The following is a 26,970-nucleotide window of genomic DNA, read 5'->3' as shown; positions in this document are numbered from 1 at the left end:
TAGTTAGTGTACACACTGGGGGCCCCACCAAAATATCTCAACCCCCCACCCCTCACCCCCACCCACCAAGTACACACCAGCTTCAACGCAGCGCGCCACGCAACACAACGCAGCGTCATTCCACTCCTCAGCTCATCCTCACACCCACATCCCACGTAGCCTACGCCCAGGCCCCATCCATGAACTCACGCCGTCCAGCCCACCGCTACGCCTGTCGCCACGCCGCGCCGCCCCCTCGACGGAATCTCCTGATATTCAGCCGTGGAGGAAGAACACGTCGGCCTGCTGTCATCCGTAGGAAAATGGGGAGGGTGGGTGCAGATAGTGGTGGTGTTGCCAAGGGAATAGGATGCGGATGTGGGCGGGCGAAGGGGAAGGGGAAGGAGAGAGGAGGGATCGAGGGGCTTAGAACTTGTTGTGAACAATGTAGAACAAATAGCTTTGGGGGAAGGAAAGGAGGAGGTTTGGAAGCGTCGAAGCGGGATCTGCACATGGGTCTTGCAGACTATTACACACACACACACACACACACACACACACACACACACACACACACACACACACACACGGCTCGATGGCGCAGTGGTAGCGTTCTCGGCCGTCACAACGGCGGTCCGAGTTCAAATCCCGCCTAGGGTTAATACAATTTCAGTATCGCTGCGCTGCGGGTCGTTACTCCAACTCTCGTGGGCGGGGAGTTGGGTGTGTGTGTGTACGTGTAAGGTGACAGCATTACCCATAGATCGGTCATATATGAACTCTGAGCTCTCTTCCGGGAGGGAAATAGCTGTCGATCACGAGTTCAACACGTGATCCAAGACCATGATGAATCACACACGCACATACATATATGCAGATACACACATGCACACACACGCGCGCGCGCGCACACACACACACATACACCTATGCAGATACATACACACAAACACACATACACATATGCAGATACACACACACACACCCGCGCGTGCGCGCGCACACACACACACACACACACACACACACACACACACACACACACACGACTCGGTGGCGTGGTTGATAGAGTACTGGCATGTCAGTATGGAGGTGCCCACAGTACATGGTTCGAATCCTGCCCAGGGCCGAAATTATTTCGGTATCGCTGCGCTTCGGTTCGTTACTCCGACTCTCGTGGGCGGGGAGTTGGGTGTGTGTGTGTGTAAGGTCTAGCATTACCCATAGATCGGTCATACGAGCTCTGAGTTCTCTCCGGGAGGGAAATAACTGTCGATCACGAGTCCAACACGTGATCCAAAGACCAAGGTGAATACACACACACACACACACACACACGCTCCCTCCTCTACAGTCATTTTGCAGATAAGACTAGTATATTCAGTGACCGTCACACACTAATATCCTTAATTCATGTATGTATGTATGTAAATATATTTCATGTACTTCTACAGCATTTTATACAGGAAATGTACTTGATATTGCAAATTTATATAGATTTCCTTTAACTCTTGTGATTGGTTACTTTAGCAGTAGATCAGCTCTTCAGTGACCCCAGGCTTCATCAACATTATGATATTCAGAATAACTTCCTTATGACTATTTTGCTCTTTCAGTGATATTTTTTGTACATATAATGTCTCTTGAGTTTGACAATACTTATTAGTGTATGATAATATTTATTTATTTCATGTTGATATTAAATGTTGATCTTTGTTTATATGTCATGCGCTCATGCAATATTTCTTTGCCATAATAGAATCTTCTATAGTTGCAGAGAAAGTTTTTATATGTATTTACATAACGTTATGTTTATACACACATGTATATGTAGCAAGTATGTACGGATTTCAGTATATACATATGTATATATAAATGTGTTGAAATATACATGAATATACATATGTATATATACAGTATATAGACAAGTTATATACATTTATGTACATATATGTGTATACACTTACATATGAATATGTGTGTATGCATATTTCTTACTGTAATTGCATTAAAAGAAATTAATAGGTTATTTTCTGCCACACCATGTATACAATCACTGTGGTCATTTTGTCACTGGTTGATGTGCTGCTAATGCTGTTTGCCCTTTCAGGTCAGTTTTCACTAGATCACAAATGACAACTGACCCTTACCCTCTTTCAATCAACGCCAGTATCATTTCTCTGTTTCAGCCACATATGAAGGCTCTAATTTGCATATCAATATGACATAATTGTACTGGGTTTTCCCAAGAGTTAACAACTTGTGTATATATGTTTTATTACTTATAATGTTATAAATACCAGTAACCGTGACTATGTCAGTAGTCTATAGATATTAATGATGATATTGACAAACTTATGAAAACTTATTGTTGTTACGTACACTCATTAATGTGTTGCCTCCACAGATTATTGCGTTCATCATCGATGTTTTTGAAATATGAATGTATGTAATGATTTGTGTTAGATATATTTCAACTCGTATGTATGTTCAATTATTATTCTGTTGTATGATACCAAATAACATGTTGATGTAGTCTTAGCACACATACTCTTACACACACACACACACACACACACACACACACACACACACACACACACACACACACATACACTCGATGGTGCGGTTGGTAGAGTTCCCAGCTGCCACTATGGAGGCCCAGGTTCGAATCCCGCCCAGGGTTGAAATAATTTCAGTATCGCTAAGCTGGGAGTCATTACTCCAACTCTCGTGGGGGCGGGGAGTTGGGTGTGGGTGTGTGTGTGTGTGTAAGGTCACAGCATTACCCATAGATCGGTCATATATGAACTCTGAGCTCTCTTCCGGGAGGGAAATAGCTGTCGATCACGAGTCCAACACGTGATCTAAGACCATGGTGAATCACACATACACACAGGTAGAGATGAGATAATAAAACAAATTATAGAACATCTGATACGCCCTAAATTGAAATACGCAGCAGCGATATGGTCTCTGCATAAAGTGAACAATAGAAACAAAATTGATAGGATCCAAAAAGCAGGAACCAAATTGAATCCCAGGCTTGGAAATAAAGCATATATATATATATATATATATATATATATATATATATATATATATATATATATATATATATATATATATATATATATATACTGTATATATATATAAATATAAAGACAGAGATATCTTGGTCAGGGACAGAAAAGAGTCAGTAGGTTTTTGAAAAACATTGAAAATGTCTAAAGTATACCAAGAAATATATTTCCATTTAAATGCCTCAACTCCTGTAATAATTTACAAATTGAAAATGCCCAAGGTGAAATCATAAGTGAATTGAAATCTAAGTATATTAGCTGAAAAAAAAACACAGGATCCCATGAGTTTAACTCTTTTCATGTATATTACAGTTAAATTCACAAACACACACACACACACACACACACACACACACACACACACACACACACACACACACACACACACACACACACACACTCGGTGTAGTTGGTAGAGCGCTGAGCTGCCACAATAGTGGCCCGCAGCTCATGGTTCGAATCCTGCCCAGGGCCGAAATTATTTCGGTACCGCTGCGCTTCGGGTCGTTACTCTGACTCTCGTGGGCGGGGAGTTGGGTGTGTGTGTGTGTGCAAGGTTATAGCATTACCCATAGATCGGACCTACGAGCTCTGAGCTCTCTTCCAGGAGGGAAATAGCTGTCGATCACGAGTCCAACACGTGATCCAAAGACCAAGTGAATACACACACACACACACACACACACACACACACACACACACACTTCAGCGAATGGACGGCTTGGATGACGTTCTGAAGAAAACTGAAGTCTGTGGATCCCAACGCAAAGAGAAGTGCCTAGTGTTTTTACAGGGTGGGGGGGAAATTGCTTGTGGAGTAGTGGGAAAGTAGGGAAAGAGGAAAAGGGGAGGGATTACTGAGGGAAATGGAAGGAAATGAGGAGGGAGTAGACTTGGCCCAGCCAGACAAGCGAAAGGTAAACAAAAGACTGAGTGATGATGAAATGTCTAATAAAAATGTAAAGATTAGAAGTATAGAGAGGAGCAATACAGTAGAAAGTGACGAGAATATGTTCCAGGGATTTAAAGAGGGTGGGGGGGACACAACCCCCCCCCCCCCCGACTGATAAGACTAGAGGAGAGAGTTGATAAGGTGATCGAGGACTTGGAACGTAAGTTAGGTAATGTTGACTCCATTTTCCAGAGAATTGAAAGGTTGGAACAACTAGAGAAGGCAAACAGAAACTTAACTGAAGAAATAGAGGACCTAAAAAGACAGTTAGGAAATGTAAAGGAGGAGAATGAGAAATTGAAGAAGAATAGTAATGAAAACAGAGAGAAAATAGCTAAAGAAGCTAAAAATTGGAGAACAACCCAAGAAGGGAATAAGGTTTCATTCACTGACATAGTCAAACAGCAACTGAAAGAACATAATGAAGACTCAGTTATTAAAGTGATGAGACAGAAGGAGAATATAGTAAGAGAATTAGCTGACAAAAAGAAATGTATAATTATATTAGGAATGGAAGAGAAACATAACCCAGATAGAACCGCAAGAATCAAGGAGGAAAATGAAAGAGTAAGCAGTTTATTAAAATTAGTCCAGGAAGATGAACCAGAAATTATAAAGGAAATTGAGGAAAAATTCAGACTCGGAAAATATAGTACAGATAAGACCAGACCAATTAAGATTAAATTCAGGTCACAAACAACGGCAGAGAAAATTCTATCCAAAACAGGGAAACTAGCAACAAATGACCAATATAAAAAGGTATGGATAAAAAGAGAAATGAATAAAGAGGAAAGAGAGGCAGAAAAGCAGAAAAGACTTGAAGCTAAGGCAAAAAACGAGGAAAGAACGGAGTCAGAGAAAGAGAGATTCTTGAACATGAAAATAAAGCAGTTCGACATACTAAAGAAAAACATAAGGGAAACAGAGAACACAATGGAAGTGGCAGAAAACTAAGAGTGTCTTACACAAATATAGATGGATTGATAACAGGATTGAATGAACTGAATGATTATTTGAAAGAAAATGAATGGGAATTGTAGAAACAAAATTAAAAGGCCCACTACCACCCAACAGTGTAGGACATGATGCATACAATTATTGGATTAGAAACAGAGAGAAAAAACAAGGGGGTGGAGTTATGTTCCTGACTAAGAAGGATATCAACGTGAAAGGTGTCATATATGGAAAGAATACAGTAGAGATGATTATGATAGAAGTGGAAGACCGAGATAAGAAGAGCAGAAAATTTGTGATCAATTATGTGCCTCCGAAAACAGCCTCATGGGAGGAGAGTGAACATAAAAGTATGTTAGAGGACACAAAGATAGCATTAACTAAAATAATGGAAGACGGAGGAAGAATAGTTATGATGGGCGACTTTAATTGCAAAGAAATCTGCTGGGAAGAAATGACAGTAAAGAGTGGTGATGACTCATGGGGAAATGCTCTACTTGAGATGATTACTGACCATTCAATGACACAATGGATACAAGAGAACACTAGGTATAGAAATGAAGAAGAACCATCGAGGCTAGACTTAATAATTACATCTGAACCTAGAATAGTGGACAAGATTGAATATAAAACACCAATAGGTAAAAGTGACCACATATTGATTGAACTGGAACTTAATGAAGAAAAATATATGAAAAGAAATGAACAATATAGAAAAGGAAGAATGATGTATGAAAAAACAAACTTTGATAAAATAAGAGAATTCTTCCAACAAGAAAACTGGGAAGAAATATACAAAGAAGAAACAACAGTGGAAGAGAAATGGAATATTTTGACAAAAATTTACAAAAAAGGAGTGGAAAAGTATGTCCCAAGACAAAAACAAGAAAAAGAATATGTAAAATGCTGGTACAACAAAAGTTGTAGGGAGTTAAAGGACAAAAGAGACAAAGCCTGGAACAGATGGAAAAAAGACAGAAGACCTGAAAAATGGAAAATATATACTGGTTATAGAAATGAATATGTACAAAAGTGCAGAGAGGAAAAAAGAAAATATGAAAAAGATGTTATAGAAAAGTGTAAAGATCAACCAAAACTATTCTACAGATTTGTAAACAATAAACTGAAAAACAAACAAGACTTAGAGAAATTAAGACAAGGAGGAGTTGAATACACTGAGGAAATGGAAATGGCAGAAATTATGAACAAACATTTTAAATCAGTGTTTACAAGGGAAAATATACAACCTGAAGAGATTGAGTGGAAGGAAAAAGTCCCCCCTATGGAAGAAATAGAAGTAACAAAGAATGAAATATTGACACACTTGGGTAATTTTGATGTCAGAAAATCGCATGGGCCAGATGAAATAGCAAACTGGATTCTGAAAGAATGCAGGAATGAACTGGCAGACAAAATACATAGCATAATAAGCAGTTCCTTAAAAGAAGGAAAAGTTCCAGAAGATTGGAAAAAAGCAAATATAGTACCTATATATAAAGGAGGAAATAAAGAAGACCCTCTAACAAGTACAATAGCAAAAATATGTGAAAGAATTATCAAAAGTAGATGGGTAAAATACTTGGAAAAAAACAACGTACTAAATCCAAGGCAATTTGGATTCAGACAAGGACGATCATGCGTCACCAATTTAATATGTTTCTATTCAAGGCTAATAGATATAATACAAGAAAGAGATGGATGGGCTGATTGTGCATTTCTAGACCTAAAAAAAGCTTTTGACAAAGTACCACATAAGAAGTTGCTTAAGAAATTAGAATATGAAGGAGGAATACAAGGTAAATTGCTAAATTGGATGGAAGACTTTTTGCAAGAAAGAAAAATGAGAGTAGTGATAAGAGATCAGCACTCAAAATGGAATGAAGTAATAAGCGGTGTCCCGCAGGGAACAGTCCTGGCCCCAATAATGTTTGCTATATATATTAATGATATGGATGAAGGAATTGAAAGCTATATGAGCTTCTTTGCAGATGATGCAAAATTACTGAAAAGAGTGAAAACTGAAGAAGATTGTGAATCACTACAGAGAGATCTAAATAAAGTACAAGAATGGAGTAGGAAGTGGGAGATGGAGTTCAATACAAAAAAGTGTAGTATAATGGAATTTGGAAAAAGCAAAAACAGAATAACAGGATCATATAATTTGGGAGAAGAAGGAATAAAAAAAGTAGAAAATGAGAAGGACCTGGGAGTCATTGTTATGAATAATATGTCACCTGAGAAACATATAAATAAGATTTTTGGAGAAACTTATAATTTAATAAGAACAATCAAAGTGGCATTTACATACCTGGATGAAGAAATGGTGAGGAAAATCCTAATCACCCTGATAAGACCAAGATTGGAATATGCAGCAACGATATGGTCACCAAGTACAAAAAAATGTATAAAAAAACTTGAAAGAATACAAAGAGCAATTACAAAACTGGCACCAACACTCTCAAAACTATCATATGAAGAGAGACTACAAAAACTTAAACTACAGACACTAGAGCAAAGAAGAGAGAGAGGAGATTTGATAGCTATTTACAGAATCATGAAAGGCATAGAAATTACTGATAGAGAGAATCTGATAAAATGGGATGACAGAAATACAAGAGGACACGGAAAGAAAATAAAAAAAGACAGCTATAGAAGAGATTTTAAAAAGAACAGCTTTCCTCACAGAGCAATAGACAGTTGGAACAAGTTAGATGAGAAAGTGGTGTGTGCAAAAACAATACATGAATTTAAAAATAGTTTAGATAAAATGAGATATGAAGACGGGACTCCACGAGCATAGCTCCCCTTCCCGTAAAATACAACTAGGTAAATACAACTAGGTAAATACACACACACACACACTCGGTGGCGTAGTTGGTAGAGCGCTGAGCTGCCACAATAGTGGCCCGCAGCTCATGGTTCGAATCCTGCCCAGGGCCGAAATTATTTCGGTACCGCTGCGCTTCGGGTCGTTACTCTGACTCTCGTGGGCGGGGAGTTGGGTGTGTGTGTGTGTGCAAGGTTATAGCATTACCCATAGATCGGACCTACGAGCTCTGAGCTCTCTTCCAGGAGGGAAATAGCTGTCGATCACGAGTCCAACACGTGATCCAAAGACCAAGTGAATACACACACACACACACACACTTCAGCGAATGGACGGCTTGGATGACGTTCTGAAGAAAACTGAAGTCTGTGGATCCCAACGCAAAGAGAAGTGCCTAGTGTTTTTACAGGGTGGGGGGGAAATTGCTTGTGGAGTAGTGGGAAAGTAGGGAAAGAGGAAAAGGGGAGGGATTACTGAGGGAAATGGAAGGAAATGAGGAGGGAGTAGACTTGGCCCAGCCAGACAAGCGAAAGGTAAACAAAAGACTGAGTGATGATGAAATGTCTAATAAAAATGTAAAGATTAGAAGTATAGAGAGGAGCAATACAGTAGAAAGTGACGAGAATATGTTCCAGGGATTTAAAGAGGGTGGGGGGGACACAACCCCCCCCCCCCGACTGATAAGACTAGAGGAGAGAGTTGATAAGGTGATCGAGGACTTGGAACGTAAGTTAGGTAATGTTGACTCCATTTTCCAGAGAATTGAAAGGTTGGAACAACTAGATAAGGCAAACAGAAACTTAACTGAAGAAATAGAGGACCTAAAAAGACAGTTAGGAAATGTAAAGGAGGAGAATGAGAAATTGAAGAAGAATAGTAATGAAAACAGAGAGAAAATAGCTAAAGAAGCTAAAAATTGGAGAACAACCCAAGAAGGGAATAAGGTTTCATTCACTGACATAGTCAAACAGCAACTGAAAGAACATAATGAAGACTCAGTTATTAAAGTGATGAGACAGAAGGAGAATATAGTAAGAGAATTAGCTGACAAAAAGAAATGTATAATTATATTAGGAATGGAAGAGAAACATAACCCAGATAGAACCGCAAGAATCAAGGAGGAAAATGAAAGAGTAAGCAGTTTATTAAAATTAGTCCAGGAAGATGAACCAGAAATTATAAAGGAAATTGAGGAAAAATTCAGACTCGGAAAATATAGTACAGATAAGACCAGACCAATTAAGATTAAATTCAGGTCACAAACAACGGCAGAGAAAATTCTATCCAAAACAGGGAAACTAGCAACAAATGACCAATATAAAAAGGTATGGATAAAAAGAGAAATGAATAAAGAGGAAAGAGAGGCAGAAAAGCAGAAAAGACTTGAAGCTAAGGCAAAAAACGAGGAAAGAACGGAGTCAGAGAAAGAGAGATTCTTGAACATGAAAATAAAGCAGTTCGACATACTAAAGAAAAACATAAGGGAAACAGAGAACACAATGGAAGTGGCAGAAAACTAAGAGTGTCTTACACAAATATAGATGGATTGATAACAGGATTGAATGAACTGAATGATTATTTGAAACAAAATGAACCGGACATAATGGGAATTGTAGAAACAAAATTAAAAGGCCCACTACCACCCAACAGTGTAGGACATGATGCATACAATTATTGGATTAGAAACAGAGAGAAAAAACAAGGGGGTGGAGTTATGTTCCTGACTAAGAAGGATATCAACGTGAAAGGTGTCATATATGGAAAGAATACAGTAGAGATGATTATGATAGAAGTGGAAGACCGAGATAAGAAGAGCAGAAAATTTGTGATCAATTATGTGCCTCCGAAAACAGCCTCATGGGAGGAGAGTGAACATAAAAGTATGTTAGAGGACACAAAGATAGCATTAACTAAAATAATGGAAGACGGAGGAAGAATAGTTATGATGGGCGACTTTAATTGCAAAGAAATCTGCTGGGAAGAAATGACAGTAAAGGGTGGAGACGGCTCATGGGGAAACGCTCTACTTGAGATGATTACTGACCATACAATGACACAATGGATACAGGAGAACACTAGGTATAGAAATGAAGAAGAACCATCGAGACTAGACTTAATAATTACATCTGAACCTAGAATAGTGGACAAGATTGAATATAAAACACCAATAAGTAAAAGTGACCACATATTGATTGAACTGGAACTTAATGAAGAAAAATATATGAAAAAAATGAACAATATAGAAAAGGAAGAATGATGTATGAAAAAACAAACTTTGATAAAATAAGAGAATTCTTTCAACAAGAAAACTGGGAAGAAATATACAAAGAAGAAACAACAGTGGAAGAGAAATGGAATATTTTGACAAAAATTTACAAAAAAGGAGTGGAAAGTATGTCCCAAGACAAAAACAAGAAAAAGAATATGTAAAATGCTGGTACAACAAAAGTTGTAGGGAGTTAAAAGACAAAAGAGACAAAGCCTGGACCAGATGGAAAAAAGACAGAAGACCTGAAAAATGGAAAATATATACCGGTTATAGAAATGAATATGTACAAAAGTGCAGAGAGGAAAAGAGAAAATATGAAAAAGATGTAATAGAAAAGTGTAAAGAGCAACCAAAACTATTCTACAGATTTGTAAACAAACTGAAAAACAAACAAGACTTGGAGAAATTAAGACAAGGGGGAGTTGAATACACTGAGGAAATGGAAATGGCAGAAATTATGAACAAACATTTTAAATCAGTGTTTACAAGGGAGAACATACAACCTGAAGAGATTGAATGGAAAGAGAAAGTCCCCCCTATGGAAGAAATAGAAGTAACAAAGAATGAAATATTGATACACTTCAGTAATCTTGATGTCAGAAAATCGCATGGACCAGATGAAATAGCAAACTGGATTCTGAAAGAATGCAGGAATGAACTGGCAGACAAAATACATAGCATACTTAACAGTTCCTTGAAAGAAGGAAAAGTTCCAGAAGATTGGAAAAAAGCAAATATAGTACCTATATATAAAGGAGGAAATAAAGAAGAACCTACAAACTATAGACCAGTCTCTCTAACAAGTACAATAGCAAAATTTTTTGAAAGTATTATCAAAAGTAGATGGGTAAAATATTTAGAAAAAAAAAAAGTGTTAAATCCAAGGCAATTTGGATTCAGACAAGGACGATCATGCGTCACCAATTTAATATGTTTCTATTCAAGGCTAATAGATATAATACAAGAAAGAGATGGATGGGCGGACTGTGCATTTCTAGACCTAAAGAAAGCTTTTGACAAAGTACCACATAAGAAGTTGCTTAAGAAATTAGAAACTGAAGGAGGAATACAGGGCAAACTACTAAATTGGATGGAAGACTTTTTGCAAGAAAGAATAATGAGAGTTGTGATAAGAGACCAACACTCAAAATGGGATAAAGTAATAAGCGGTGTTCCGCAGGGAACAGTACTGGCCCCGATAATGTTTGCTATATGTATTAATGATATGGATGAAGGAATTGAATTGTCAGTCTCTCTCTAAAATTCCAAGCATGGGGGGAAAAATAAATGATATGAATTGCCTTGTGGCCATTTCTTCCTGCAAGATCGAGATTATTCATTTAAAATACGACACACGACTGACAATGCAAAGGCGATACGATGCATTCTCAGAATAACAATATTGTTTGGCAACTGTGACGTCACGAACGCGGAATTCCCCGAACGTTCCCGAAGCGCACGGGCGGGTTGTTTCGAACAGCAGACGACGCAATGAGATGAAGACAAACAACTGTTTTTGCCAAATTTTGCATTGTCAGTCGTGTGTCGTATTTTAAATGAATAATCTCGATCTTGCAGGAAGAAATGGCCACAAGGCAATTCATATAATTTATTTTCCCCCCCATGCTTGGAATTTTAGAGAGAGACTGACAAATAATTCTTACTCATGCATTGGTTCTTGATCACCTATGGGCCCATGCTTCTGCAGAAATTCCCAGAAACTTGTTTCCAGCACATGCTCATTTAAGCAATTTACTTGAAATCCTTCATGGCCTATAATGCAGTTACCCTTTTCATCTAATTTCTCTGCGACCTGCTGCATCTCATTGCAACAAACACTTTCTTTCGCTGTTTGCATGGGTAGGCAGTGTCCGCATGTACACCTGGAAATAAAAAAGTTAATTTATCTACAAATGAAATAAAAGGTTGAGCTGGACTTGGAAGGACCTCGGTGCAGAGGCTGGCCCCAGGCTTATGTCCTCAATCTTCTGAAATTAAAAGTTTGGAAAAAAGAGCAAAAATTTATTGGTAGGCTTATACCATCATGTAGGCCTGGACTACAATCGAAATAGGGGCCTAAATCGTCTACTTAAAAACAAAGGACCCCATCCCATGCTTGCAATGATAGCCTAAATAAGGAATAATGCACTGAATTTCTTACCAGTTGGTATTCCCAATCCTATGAGACTGGTCAGATCTTTTGCGTTTGCGTCTAGGAGGTGGTAGGCCCATCTTGATTCTCGGCACCGTCTAAATCAACGTCGCCGTCGAATTCCGTCTCCTCCCCCGTGGTCTCGGGTTCTGAATCTGACAAATCGCTTTCCTCTTCTTCTTCGCTATTTTGTTCACCACTTTCTTCATCTTCACTTGCACTGTATTCCGACAAAGAAACGGGCTGTCCTATTATCGGTTCGAACTGGTAAGGCTTTACAATGCGATGTTCGGCGATATCAAACTCCTCTTCCTCTTCTTCTTCCACCATACATACTATCCTTCCGAATTGGAATGCACAATGAGCCATTTTTGCGAACAAATTTGGATTAAAAACGAACATGAAGATGAATAACTCGATTGGAATGACTGAGCTGAAGTACAGCGTGTGTCTCTTTGTCCGATTGTTTGGCAACTGTGACGTCACCGCCGGTTCACCTAGCGGCGATTACTGGTACTAATTACAAATCGACTAGAACATCTCGACTTCGGAAAAGTGGTATGTGAGGCGAAATTAAAAGTGAATTTTCTGAATAAATTCTTCTGTAACAGGTAAAAACTTTATTTGTATGCTTTTAAAAAGTACTTTTTCGAGCAATACGATGATTTTTAGCGAATGGTATATCTGTTGATATCTGACCTTTATGTTTCTATTCAAGACTAATAGATATAATACAAAGAGATGGATGGGCTGATTGTGCATTTCTAGACCTAAAAAAAAGCTTTTGACAAAGTACCACATAAGAAGTTGCTTAAGAAATTAGAAACTGAAGGAGGAATACAGGGCAAACTGCTAAATTGGATGGAAGACTTTTTGCAAGAAAGAAAAATGAAAGTAGTGATAAGAGATCAACACTCAAAATGGGATGAAGTAATAAGCGGTGCTCCACAAGGAACAGTTCTGGCCCCAATAATGTTTGCTATATATATTAATGATATGGATGAAGAAATTGAAAGCTATATGAGCTTTTTTGCAGATGATGCAAAACTATTGAAAAAAGTGAACACGGAAGAAGATTGTGAATCACTACAAAGAGATCTAAATATAGTACAGGAATGGAGTAGGAAGTGGGAGATGGAGTTCAATACAAAAAAGTGTAGTATAATGGAATTTGGAAAAAGTAAAAACAGAATAACAGGATCATATAAATTGGGAGAAGAAGGAATAAAAAAAGTAGAAAATGAAAAGGACCTGGGAGTCATGGTTATGAATAATATGTCACCTGAAAAACATATAAATAAGATTTTTGGAGAAACCTATAATTTAATAAGAACAATCAAAGTGGCATTTACATACCTGGATGAAGAAATGGTGAAGAAAATTCTTATCACTCTGATAAGACCAAGATTGGAATATGCAGCAACGATATGGTCACCAAGTGCAAAAAAATGCATTAAAAAACTTGAAAGAATACAAAGAGCAATTACAAAATTGGCACCAACACTCTCAAAACTATCATATGAAGAGAGACTAGCAAAACTTGAACTACAGACACTAGAGCAAAGAAGAGAGAGAGGAGATTTGATAGCTATTTACAAAATCATGAAAGGCATGGAAATTACTGATAGAGATAATCTGATAAAATGGGATGAAAGAAATACAAGAGGACATGGAAAGAAAATAAAAAAAGACAGCTATAGAAGAGATGTGAAAAAGAACAGCTTTCCTCACAGAGTAATAGACAGTTGGAATAAGTTAGATGAGAAAGTGGTGTGTGCAAAAACAATACATGAATTTAAAAATAGTTTAGATAAAATGAGATACGAAAACGGGACACCACGAGCATAGCTCCCCTTCTCGTAAAATACAACTAGGTAAATACAACTAGGTAAATACACACACACACACACACACACACACACACACACACACACACACACACACACACACACTTCAACGAATGGACGGCTTACACACCCGGTGGCGGATTGGTAAAGCACTGGCCTCACAAGCCAGAGAACCGGGGTTCGATTCCCCGGTCGGGCGGAGACAAGTTGGGTTTGTCTCCTTTCACGTGTAGCCCCTGTTCACCTAGCAGCGAGTAGGTACGGGACGTTAGTCAAGGAGTTGTGACCTTGCATTCCCGGTGTGTGGAGTGTGAGTGGTCTCAGACCTACCCAGAGATCTGCTAATAATGAGCTCTGAGCTCACTGCCGTAGGGTGGTGTCTGGCTGTCTCGAAAAGAGGCTGCAGCAGATCCGAGGTGAATACACTTCAACGAATGGACGGCTTAGAAGACGTTCTGAAGAAAATTGAAGTTTTGTGGATCCCAACGCAAAGTGAAGTGCCTATTGTATTTACAGGGTGGGGGGGGGAAATTGCTCGTGAGGTAGTAGCAAAGTAGGGAAAGAGGAAAAGGGGAGTGATTACTGAGGGAAATGGAAGGAAATGAGGAAGGAGTAGACTTGGCCCAGGCAGACAGGCGAAAGGTAAACAAACGGCCCCCCGACGACGATGAAATGTCTAATAAAAATGTAAAGATTAGAAGTATAGATAAGAGCAATACAGTAGAAAGCGATGAGAATATTTTCCAGGGATTTAAAGAGGTTGGGGGGGACACCCCCCGACTGACAAGACTAGAAGAGAAGGTCGATAAGATGATCGAGGACTTGGAGCGTAGGTTCGGTCATGTTAACAATATCATACGGAGAGTTGAAAAATTGGAAGAACTAGAGAAGGCGAACAAAAACTTAACTAAGGAAATTGAAGAATTAAAAAAACAGTTAAAAGAAGTAAAAGATGAGAATAAAGTCTTAAAGGAGAATAATAAGGAGAACAAGGAGGGTTGGAAAAAAAATCAAGAAATTAGCAAAGTTGCATTCACTGACATAATCAGACAGCAAATGAATGAACAAACTGAAAACTCAGTTATTAAAGTGATGAGACAGAAGGAGAATATAGTAAGAGACTTAGCAGACAAAAAGAAATGTATAATTATATTAGGAATGGAAGAGAAACATAACCCAGATAGAACCACAAGAATCAAAGAGGAAAATGAAAAAGTAAGAAATTGACTAGAATTAGTTCAGGAAGATGAACCAGAAATAATGAAACAAATCGAAGAGAAATTCAGGCTAGGAAAAAATAGTACAGATAAGACCAGACCAATTAAGATTAAATTCAGGTCACAAACTACGGCTGAGAATATCTTATCCAAAACAGGGAAACTAGCAACAAGTGAACAATATAAAAAGGTATGGATAAAAAGGGAAATGAATAAAGAGGAAAGAGAGGAAGAAAAACAGAAAATACTTGAAGCAAAGGAAAAAAACGAGATAAGAACGGAGTCAGAAAAAGAGAGATTCTATTGGAGAGTAGTGAATATGAAACTAAAGAAAGTAGACATACAAGAGAAAAACAAAAGGGAAACGGAGAACACAATGGAAGTGGCAGAAAACTAAGAGTGTCTTACACAAATATAGATGGATTAATAACAGGATTGAATGAGCTGAATGATTATTTGAAAGAAAAAGAACCAGACATAATGGGAATTGTAGAAACAAAATTAAAAGGTCCACTACCACCCAACAGTGTAGGACATGATGCATATAATTATTGGATTAGAAACAGAGTGAAAAAGGAAGGGGGTGGAGTTATGTTCCTGACTAAGAAGGATATAAACGTGAAGTGTGTCACATATGGAAAGAATACAGTAGAGATTATAATGATGGAAGTAGAAGACAGAGATAAGAAGAGCAGAAAGTTTGTGATAAATTATGTGCCCCCGAAAACAGCCTCATGGGAAGAGAGTGAACATAAAAGTATGTTAGAGGACACAAAGATAACATTAAACAAGATAATGGAAGAGGGAGGAAAAATAGTTATGATGGGCGACTTTAATTGCAAAGAAATCTGCTGGGAAGAAATGACAGTAAAGGGTGGAGACGGCTCATGGGGAAACGCTCTACTTGAGATGGTTACTGACCATACAATGACACAATGGATACAGGAGAACACTAGGTATAGAAATGAAGAAGAGCCATCGAGACTAGACCTAGTAATTACATCCGAACCTAGAATAGTGGACAAAATTGAATATAAAACACCAATAAGTAAAAGTGACCACATATTGATTGAACTGGAACTTAATGAAGAAAAATATATGAAAAGAAATAAACAATATAGAAAAGGAAGAATGATGTATGAAAAAACAAACTTTGATAAAATAAGAATTCTTTCAAAAGGAAAACTGGGAAGAAATATACAAAGAAGAAACAACAGTAGAAGAGAAATGGAATATTTTGACAAAAATTTACAAAAAAGGAGTGGAAAAGTATGTCCCAAGACAAAAACAAGAAAAAGAATATGTAAAATGCTGGTACAACAAAAGCTGTAGGGAGTTAAAAGACAAAAGAGACAAAGCCTGGACCAGTTGGAAAAAAGACAGAAGACCTGAAAAATGGAAAATATATACCGGTTATAGAAATGAATATGTACAAATGTGCAGAGAGGAAAAGAGAAAATATGAAAAAGATATCATAGAAAAGTGTAAAGATCAACCAAAACTATTCTACAGATTTGTAAACAATAAACTGAAAAACAAACAAGACTTGGAGAAATTAAGACAAGAGAGAGTTGAATACACTGAGGAAATGGAAATGGCGGAAATTATGAACATTTTAAATCAGTGTTTACAAGGGAGAACATACAACCTGAAGAGAACGAATGGAAAGAGAAAGTCCCCCCTATGGAAGAAATAGAAGTAACAAAGAATGAAATATTAACACACTTGAGTAATCTTGATGTCAGAAAATCGCATGGACCAGATGAAATAGCAAACTGGATACTGAAAGAATGCAGGAATGAACTGGCAGACAAAATACATAGCATACTAAATAGTTCCTTGAAAGAAGGAAAAGTTCCAGAAGATTGGAAAAAAGCAAATAAAGAAGAACCTACCAACTATAGACCAGTCTCTCTAACAAGTACAATAGCAAAAATTTGTGAAAGAATTATCAAAAGTAGATGGGTAAAATATTTAGAAAAAAACAAAGTGTTAAATCCAAGGCAATTTGGATTCAGACAAGGACGATCATGCGTCACCAATTTAATATGTCTCTATTCAAGGCTAATAGATATAATACAAGAAAGAGATGGATGGGCGGACTGCATTTTTAGATCTAAAGAAAGCTTTTGACAAAGTACCACATAAGAAGTTGCTTAAGAAATTAGAAACTGAAGGAGGAATACAGGGAAAACTACTAAATTGGATGGAAGACTTTTTGCAAGAAAGAAAAATGAGAGTAGTGATAAGAAACCAGCACTCAAAATGGGATGAAGTAATAAGCGGTGTTCCGCAGGGAACAGTACTGGCCCCAATAATGTTTGCTATATATATTAATGATATGGATGAAGGAATTGAAAGCTATATGAGCTTCTTTGCAGATGATGCAAAACTACTGAAAAGAGTGAAAACTGAAGAAGATTGTGAATCACTACAGAGAGATCTAAATAAAGTACAAGAATGGAGTAGGAAGTGGGAGATGGAGTTCAATACAAAAAAGTGTAGTATAATGGAATTTGGAAAAAGCAAAAACAGAATAACAGGAGCATATAAATTGGGAGAAGAAGGAATAAAAAAAGTAGAAAATGAGAAGGACCTGGGAGTCATTGTTATGAATAATATGTCACCTGAGAAACATATAAATAAGATTTTTGGATAAACTTATAATTTAATAAGAACAATCAAAGTTGCATTTACATACCTGGATGAAGAAATGGTGAAGAAAATCCTAATCACCCTGATAAGACCAAGATTGGAATATGCAGCAACGATATGGTCACCAAGTACAAAAAAATGTATAAAAAAACTTGCAAGAATACAAAGAGCAATTACAAAATTGGCACCAACACTCTCAAAACTATCATATGAAGAGAGACTAGAAAAACTTGAACTACAGACACTAGAGCAAAGAAGAGAGAGAGGAGATTTGATAGCTATTTACAGAATCATGAAAGGCATAGAAATTACTGACAGAGAGAATCTGATAAAATGGGATGACAGAAATACTAGAGGACACGGAAAGAAAATAAAAAAAGACAGCTATAGAAGAGATTTGAAAAAGAACAGCTTTCCTCACAGAGTAATAAACAGTTGGAACAAGTTAGATGAGAAAGTGGTGTGTGCAAAAACAATACATGAATTTAAAAATAGTTTAGATAAAATGAGATATGAAGACGGGACCCCACGAGCATAGGTCCCCTTCCCGTAAAATACAACTAGGTAAATTCACACATTTCAACGAACGGACGGCTTAGAAGACGTTCTGAAGAAAATTGAAGTATTGTGGATCCCAACGCAAAGAGAAGTGCCTATTGTATTTACAGGGTGGGGGGGAAATTGCTCGTGGGGTAGTAGGAAAGTAGGGAAAGAGGAGAAGGGGAGGGATTACTGAGGGAAATGGAAGGAAATGAGGAAGGAGTAGACTTGGCCCAGACAGACAGGCGAAAGGTAAACAAACGGCCCCCCGACGACGATGAAATGTCTAATAAAAATGTAAAGATTAGAAGTATAGATAAGAGCAATACAGTAGAAAGTGATGAGAATATTTTCCAGGGATTTAAAGAGGGTGGGGGGGACACAAACCCCCCCCGACTGACAAGACTAGAAGAGAAGGTCGATAAGATGATCGAGGATTTGGAGCGTAGGTTCGGTCATGTTAACAATATTATACGGAGGGTTGAAAAATTGGAAGAACTAGAGAAGGCGAACAAAAACTTAACTGATGAAATAGAAAACCTGAAAAGACAGTTAAAAGAAGTAAAGGTGGAGAATGAGGAATTGAAGAGGAATAGTAAAGAAAACAGAGAGGGATGGAAGTCGATAAAAGAAAACAGTAAAGTTGCATTTACTGATATAATTAAACAGCAAATGAGAGAACAAACTGAAGACTCAGTTATTAAAGTGAGGAGACAGAAGGAGAATATAGTAAGAGACTTAGCTGACAAAAAGAAATGTATAATTATATTAGGAATGTAAGAGAAACATAACCCAGATAGAACCTCAAGAACCAATGAGGAAAATGAAAAAGTAAGCAGTTTACTAAAATTAGTTCAGGAAGATGAACCAGAAATTATGAAGGAAATTGAGGAAAAATTCAGGCTCGGAAAGTATAGTACAGATAAGACCAGACCAATTAAGATTAAATTCAGGTTACAAACGACGGCAGAGAATATCTTATCCAAAACAGGGAAACTAGCAACAAGTGAACAATATAAAAAGGTATGGATAAAAAGGGAAATGAATAAAGAGGAAAGAGAGGAAGAAAAGCAGAAAAGACTTGAAGCTAAGACAAAAAACGAGAACAGAACAGAGTCAGAGAAAGAGAGATTCTATTGGAGAGTAGTGAATATGAAACTAAGGCAGTTCGACATACAAGAGAAAAACAAAAGGGAAACAGAGAACACAATGGAAGTGACAGAAAACTAAGAGTGTCTTACACAAATATAGATGGATTAATAACAGGATTGAATGAGCTGAATGATTATTTGAAAGAAAAAGAACCGGACATAATGGGAATTGTAGAAACAAAATTAAAAGGCCCACTACCACCCAACAGTGTAGGACATGATGCATATAATTATTGGATTAAAAACAGAGAGAAAAAGGAAGGGGGTGGAGTTATGTTCCTGACTTAGAAGGATATAAACGTGAAAGGTGTCATATATGGAAAGAATACAGTAGAGATGATTATGATAGAAGTGGAAGACAGAGATAAGAAGAGCAGAAAATTTGTGATAAATTATGTGCCTCCAAAAACAGCCTCATGGGAGGAGAGTGAACATAAAAATATGTTAGAGGACACAAAGATAACATTAAATAAAATAATGGAAGATGGAGGAAGAATAGTTATAATGGGCGACTTTAATTGCAAAGAAATCTGCTGGGAAGAAATGACAGTAAAGGGTGGAGACGGCTCATGGGGAAACGCTCTACTTGAGATGATTACTGACCATACAATGACACAATGGATACAGGAGAACACCAGATATAGAAATGAAGAAGAACCATCGAGACTAGACTTAATAATTACATCTGAACCTAGAATAGTGGACAAAGTTGAATATAAAACACCAATAAGTAAAAGTGACCACATATTGATTGAACTGGAACTTAATGAAGAAAAATATATGAAAAGAAATGAGCAATATAGAAAAGGAAGAATGATGTATGAAAAAACAAACTTTGATAAAATAAGAGAATTCTTTCAACAAGAAAACTGTGAAGAAATATACAAAGAAGAAACAACAGTGGAAGAGAAATGGAATATTTTGACAAAAATTTACAAAAAAGGAGTGGAAAAGTATGTCCCAAGACAAAAACAAGAAAAAGAATATGTAAAATGCTGGTACAACAAAAGTTGTAGGGAGCTAAAAGACAAAAGAGACAAAGCCTGGACCAGATGGAAAAAAGACAGAAGACCTGAAAAATGGAAAATATATACCGGTTATAGAAATGAATATGTACAAACGTGCAGAGAGGAAAAGAGAAAATATGAAAAAGATGTCATAGAAAAGTGTAAAGATCAACCAAAACTATTCTACAGATTTGTAAACAATAAACTGAAAAACAAACAAGACTTGGAGAAATTAAGACAAGAGGGAGTTGAATACACTGAGGAAATGGAAATGGCAGAAATTATGAACAAACATTTTAAATCAGTGTTTACAAGGGAGAACATACAACCTGAAGAGATTGAATGGAAAGAGAAAGTCCCCCCTATGGAAGAAATAGAAGTAACAAAGAATGAAATATTGACACACTTGAGTAATCTTGATGTCAGAAAATCATATGGACCAGATGATATAGCAAACTGGATTCTAAAAGAATGCAGGAATGAACTGGCAGACAAAATACATAGCATACTGAACAGTTCCTTGAAAGAAGGAAAAGTTCCAGAAGATTGGAGAAAAGCAAATATAGTACCTATATATAAAGGAGGAAATAAAGAAGAACCTACCAACTATAGACCAGTCTCTCTAACAAGTACAATAGCAAAAATTTGTGAAAGAATTATCAAAAGTAGATGGGTAAAATATTTAGAAAAAAAAAGTATTAAATCCAAGGCAATTTGGATTCAGACAAGGACGATCATGCGTCACCAATTTAATATGTTTCTATTCAAGGCTAATAGATATAATACAAGAAAGAGATGGATGGGCGGACTGTGCATTTCTAGACCTAAAGAAAGCTTTTGACAAAGTACCACATAAGAAGTTGCTTAAGAAATTAGAAACTGAAGGAGGAATACAGGGAAAACTACTAAATTGGATGGAAGACTTTTTGCAAGAAAGAAAAATGAGAGTAGTGATAAGAAACCAGCACTCAAAATGGGATGAAGTAATAAGCGGTGTTCCGCAGGGAACAGTACTGGCCCCAATAATGTTTGCTATATATATTAATGATATGGATGAAGGAATAGAAAGCTATATGAGCTTCTTTGCAGATGATGCAAAACTACTGAAAAGAGTGAAAACTGAAGAAGATTGTGAATCACTACAGAGAGATCTAAATAAAGTACAAGAATGGAGTAGGAAGTGGGAGATGGAGTTCAATACAAAAAAGTGTAGTATAATGGAATTTGGAAAAAGCAAAAACAGAATAATAGGAGCATATAAATTGGGAGAAGAAGGAATAAAAAAAGTAGAAAATGAGAAGGACCTGGGAGTCATTGTTATGAATGATATGTCACCTGAGAAACATATAAATAAGATTTTTGGATAAACTTATAATTTAATAAGAACAATCAAAGTTGCATTTACATACCTGGATGAAGAAATGGTGAAGAAAATCCTAATCACCCTGATAAGACCAAGATTGGAATATGCAGCAACGATATGGTCACCAAGTACAAAAAAATGTATAAAAAAAACTTGAAAGAATACAAAGAGCAATTACAAAACTGGCACCAACGCTCTCAAAACTATCATATGAAGAGAGACTAGAAAAACTTGAACTACAGACACTAGAGCAAAGAAGAGAGAGAGGAGATTTGATAGCTATTTACAGAATCATGAAAGGCATAGAAATTACTGATAGAGAGAATCTGATAAAATGGGATAACAGAAATACTAGAGGACACGGAAAGAAAATAATAAGAGACAGCTATAGAAGAGACTTGAAAAAGAACAGCTTTCCTCACAGAGTAATAAACAGTTGGAACAAGTTAGATGAGAAAGTGGTGTGTGCAAAAACAATACATGAATTTAAAAATAGTTTAGATAAAATGAGATATGAAGACGGGACCCCACGAGCATAGCTCCCCTTCCCGTAAAATACAACTAGGTAAATACAACTAGGTAAATACACACACGCACACACCTACCTGGATTTGATGAAATGGAATGCGTACGTGCTGGCAGCTCGAAATATTGAGAAACTGCGAACCAACTCCAAATATGTACAGTACATGCATACATACGTTCGTACGTACTACATACATATAAGTATATGCACGTGCACATACAATACATGCATAGATATAAGTGTGTATATACATGCATACATATATATAGGAGTCCACACGTGTGTACTATGTACATACATGCACACACATACATATATACATATACATGCGTGTTTGTATATTTTATATTATGTGTAAACCTTTACATGTATAGATTCTCCTATATGTATCATATTTGTACATGTTTGAGTGTTTACATGTAAATATGTATACATACACGTGTCTGTCAGTGTGTGTATTTGTGTAAATGTATGTGGTGTATAAGACAATTTATATGCATTGCTAATGTATTTCTAGAACTCATTCTAATTTTTTTTATCCTTTGCAGACATTCTTGCATTGGTATTATCTTTCTTGACTTTGAATTTTATTTATTTTCTGTCCTTTGCAGATGTTATTGCATTGGTAATTTATGTACTTAACCTCAGATTTTTTCCATTTGTCCTTTTGCAGAGACTATTTTATTAGTATTGTTCACATATGGACTTTGAATTTCATTTTGCATTCTGATTTTTTGCAGATGTTATTGCATTTGCACTGTCTTTGTATAACTGTAATTACATTATCATGCACTCATGTCTGCTGTTGGTTGGAAGAAGGAAATAATGTTGTAAAATATGTTTATTGGTACCATGCCAAGTGCTTGGCACACTGTTTTTCGGATCTTCTGGTGTGTGACGGAAACTGTCTTTAGGCAAGACTAGCGAAAGAGGTTAGGGAAAGTATATGGCATATCTCTAGTTCCTGTGAGCATTCATGTAGATGGCAACACCACAGCAACTCGGCACAAGATCGCATAGGGGAACAGCACGGATCTCTGCAACCCCACCTTAACAAGTGCGACATCTCCATCGACTTGGTCAGTTCCTCGTTCAATTACATTCGCCCTTGGCGTTCGTGTCCTGCTCTCCCATAGGGACGGCTATGCCCACTCCTGCTCTCCCTTTCTAACAACATCCTCTCTCCAGGGAATGGTCCCTCTGGCATCACCTTGTCCTACCTGTTGTCTGGACACCTGCCCTACTATGGACGGAGAGCCAAACACCCGGTGGCTTTCCTACACGATAGGCTGTACGCCGCAGAAGAGACTCCACTTATCGATCTCAACCTCCGGGACCTGTCAGAGGTACGATTTTCTTCCTTTCTTCAATTTTTAGAACTCTCTTCTCCGCGACCTGCGGCTGTTGACTTTTTTTTTTAACATGTATGGATATATTTATCAGTTTCAGTTTATCCTATAGTATATTGCTGCAACAAGGAAGTTAACTTGTTCATGTTAATCATCCTATTTAACAGTCTGCTGAAGTATATGGAATCTATTTGAATTACACTATTGAAATACAATATCCTGACTTTTGTCTTGGTCGAAATCATGTATGGCCATCTCAGTTTGGGAAAAATCTTTTCCACTAACAGCCTTGTCGGAGCAGTAGAGGTTGTCTTGGTTTCTTCTTTTTATGTTGTGAAATCTAGCTTGGTTGTTTCTCTCTTAAGTTCTGTAGTAGGAGTTATCTTTCTCCGTACCCATTTTTTGCTTTTGTTGGTATTTGGCGTGTTGTAATAATTTTTTTCTTTATTCCATTTCGTTCTTGTTTAGTGATGGTTATTCTTGTGTTAACGCATGCTTTTCCAAGTTAAGGCATATTATGGATAAGACTGCTTTTGTTAACGAAGATGCTTGTGCTCATTGTGGAGATGGTTCACTCTTGTTCCCTTGAAAAGGGTTTTGTCATCGATAGTGGAATACTGGAGAGGAATGATAAAATTTTGGGAATTAAGGCAGACGACAAATGGTCAAGGGGGCGGAACTCATCAGTTTGATTCACTTGAATCATCAAAGATTGAGCATGACCTCATTGCTTCTGTACTTCGTCAGTTTTCAGTCATGAACTAAAATAGCAACATGCATCACGCAAACACACACACACTGTATAGTTATACACAGCCGATACTCAAGGACTATAGAGGCATTCTATGGACCAGAGCCACATAGCATTCGTCTATATCAGGGACAAGGCTGCATTCATAGAGGAATGTTGAACCACTTTTTTTTTATCTTTACTTTTGCTGTTCCTCCTTTCTGCTGTCACCTTTGAATATTCTTCAGTAAACAGTCCTCCACTTCTTATTTTTCTGTGCTTCTGTGATGGGGGAATAGGAATGCCACTGCTGTGTTCCCATGCACTTTGTGAGGGAATAGGAATCCCCTACTCTGTATGTTCCTTTTGCGAAGAGTTAAGGCAAAGATTTTGAGAGAAGACTTCAGCTAGATCCCTAGTAATTAGGTCTTTGAATGGGCATGGATATGGAATAATTGAAGTTAAAATGGAGTGGTTTGGTAGTATGGAAGAAAAATGATGGATGTGTTAGCTTTGAGTGAAATAAATTAAAAGGGAAAGGTGAATTTGATTTTATGAGTGCAGAGAAGATAAGGTAAGGAGTGGGTTTGTTAGTGATGTGTGTGTCTTTATGAATGGAAGTTTCATCTGAGATAATGTGTGTATGAAAATAGATTGGGAATTGTGTGTGTAGTTCGCGTGACCCTAGTAGTGAAAAAAGTAAGGAGAGAGAAAGTTTTGGTATTATTTAAATGATATTGTGAATAGTTTTGGAAGGAATGTAAATGTGTTGTTGGGGGATTATGTGCTAGAGTCGAGGATGAGCCAGTGAATGGCATAATAAAAAAGTAAGGAGAAAGTTTTGGTAGTATTTAAATGATATTGTGAATATTTTTGGAAGGAATGTAAATGTGTCGTTGGGGGATTATGTGCTAAAGTCGAGGATGAGCCAATGAATGGCATAATAAGAAAGTATGATATATTAGGAAGGATGAAGGTGGAGATCAACTGTTGATGAATAGTGAATACGATGTTTAAGAAGAAGTACATGATTATTAGTGGGCAAGGGTGGTTGGTTGGAGAGTTGTCTAGGAAAAATGGATTATGTAGTGGTGTGCAAAGGGCGATTTGAAAAGTTATGAGTGTGAATATATTAAGGAGAGAAAGCGTCGCATTTTCTGATCTTTTGGTGGAAGGGAGACTGAATGGCTGTAAGACAGAGAAACAAGAGAATGGAGGGAGGCAGAGGGGTATGAAAATGAGTGAGAAATGGGAAGAGGATGAATACAAGGCGAAATTGATACATTATAAGGAATGTAGTGAAATAAGAGTAGAGGAAGAATGGTCATTTTTCAAAGAAGTATTAGAATATGGATGGGAAAATAAAGAAGGGTAATTATTGGTGGAATGAAGAGGGGGAGGAGGTTGCAATGGCGGAAAAAGAGGTGCACACACGAGGAATGGTTGGAAAAAGAAAATATGAGAGGAGGTATAGAGTGACGAAGGTGGAAGCCAAGTACAAGGTTAGGGAAACCAAGAGAGTAGCTGGTTGAGATAGGACAAATGTTTCTTTACTCATTTTTTACTTACACTTCTCTAGTATACATGCACATGAGGTCATCAAGATCTTAGAATGTTTTAACCTTTGCTATGCAAGATGTAAGTGCTTGTGAACTAGAAGAGTGATTAGTTTTCCGCCCCCCCAGGGAATAAAGGTTCTTCTCCAATGTGCAAAGCACAATAGTCAGTTGATTGGCCTTCACTCTTCATGAAGGCGTTGGTGGCATTGTAATGGCGTGGCGGTAAGGTAGCGAGATGTGAACACTTCCTGTTTTTGGTCTGTGGACTGACGGCGCTTGACGAGTGGGCAGCTGCTGGTACACACACACAGCTGTCTGGTTCAACCTGAGCCGCCAGTGGTAACAGTCAAGTTGTGGTTCGTAGTGTTTATTAGTGTTTTCGTCATGTCCCCGGCAGCAGCACCGCCCCTTGGCCCCGCCGCCCTGATGGGCGTCAAGGGTTTGTGGGGATGCCTGCCTACGAGGGTCATCTTCTCCTTCTGCCGCTACTACTACTACTACTTCTGCTGGTGCTGCTGGTGCTGCTGAGATGTGTCTACTGCTGGTGGTAGAGTGTGACGGGGATGACTTTACCCCCGTTGCCGCAGCTCTTACGTGCTCTCTCCCAGGGCCTGGAAGGTCGTTCCAACAACCCCGTGGCCGTCCTGTTCGATGCTCTCCATCACCCCGAGGCAGACGTCGGACTTGACAACCCATCTGCTCTTGAGTGGCGCTATGAACCCGAGCGTGCCGTCGACCACGTCGTCCTTGGAAAGAACTTGCCCGGAGGGGCGTGGCAGGTAATGAAAAATGAGGAATTCTGTTATTTCT

At 37.7% G+C, this 26,970-nt stretch overlaps 1 protein-coding gene across 2 annotated transcripts in view; it reads left to right on the top strand.

The window, feature by feature from the left end:
• LOC143039885 (oxidative stress-induced growth inhibitor 2-like) overlaps nt 1-26,970 on the top strand; it is a 100,543-nt gene that overhangs the window by 66,017 nt on the left and 7,556 nt on the right. For both annotated transcript variants that reach the window (XM_076210205.1, XM_076210206.1), the window contains exons 3-4: nt 23,711-23,868; nt 26,769-26,939. In XM_076210205.1, coding sequence (XP_076066320.1) covers nt 23,711-23,868; nt 26,769-26,939 — 329 coding nt within the window. The remainder of the gene's footprint in view (nt 1-23,710; nt 23,869-26,768; nt 26,940-26,970) is intronic.

Source organism: Oratosquilla oratoria, chromosome 27 (assembly GCF_046742065.1).
Source record: "Oratosquilla oratoria isolate Oo_2021 chromosome 27, ASM4674206v1, whole genome shotgun sequence".
Classification (NCBI taxonomy): Eukaryota; Metazoa; Arthropoda; class Malacostraca; order Stomatopoda; family Squillidae; genus Oratosquilla; species Oratosquilla oratoria.
The sequence above is the reverse complement of the archived record's forward strand: the minus strand, read 5'-3'. Positions and strand labels throughout refer to the sequence as shown.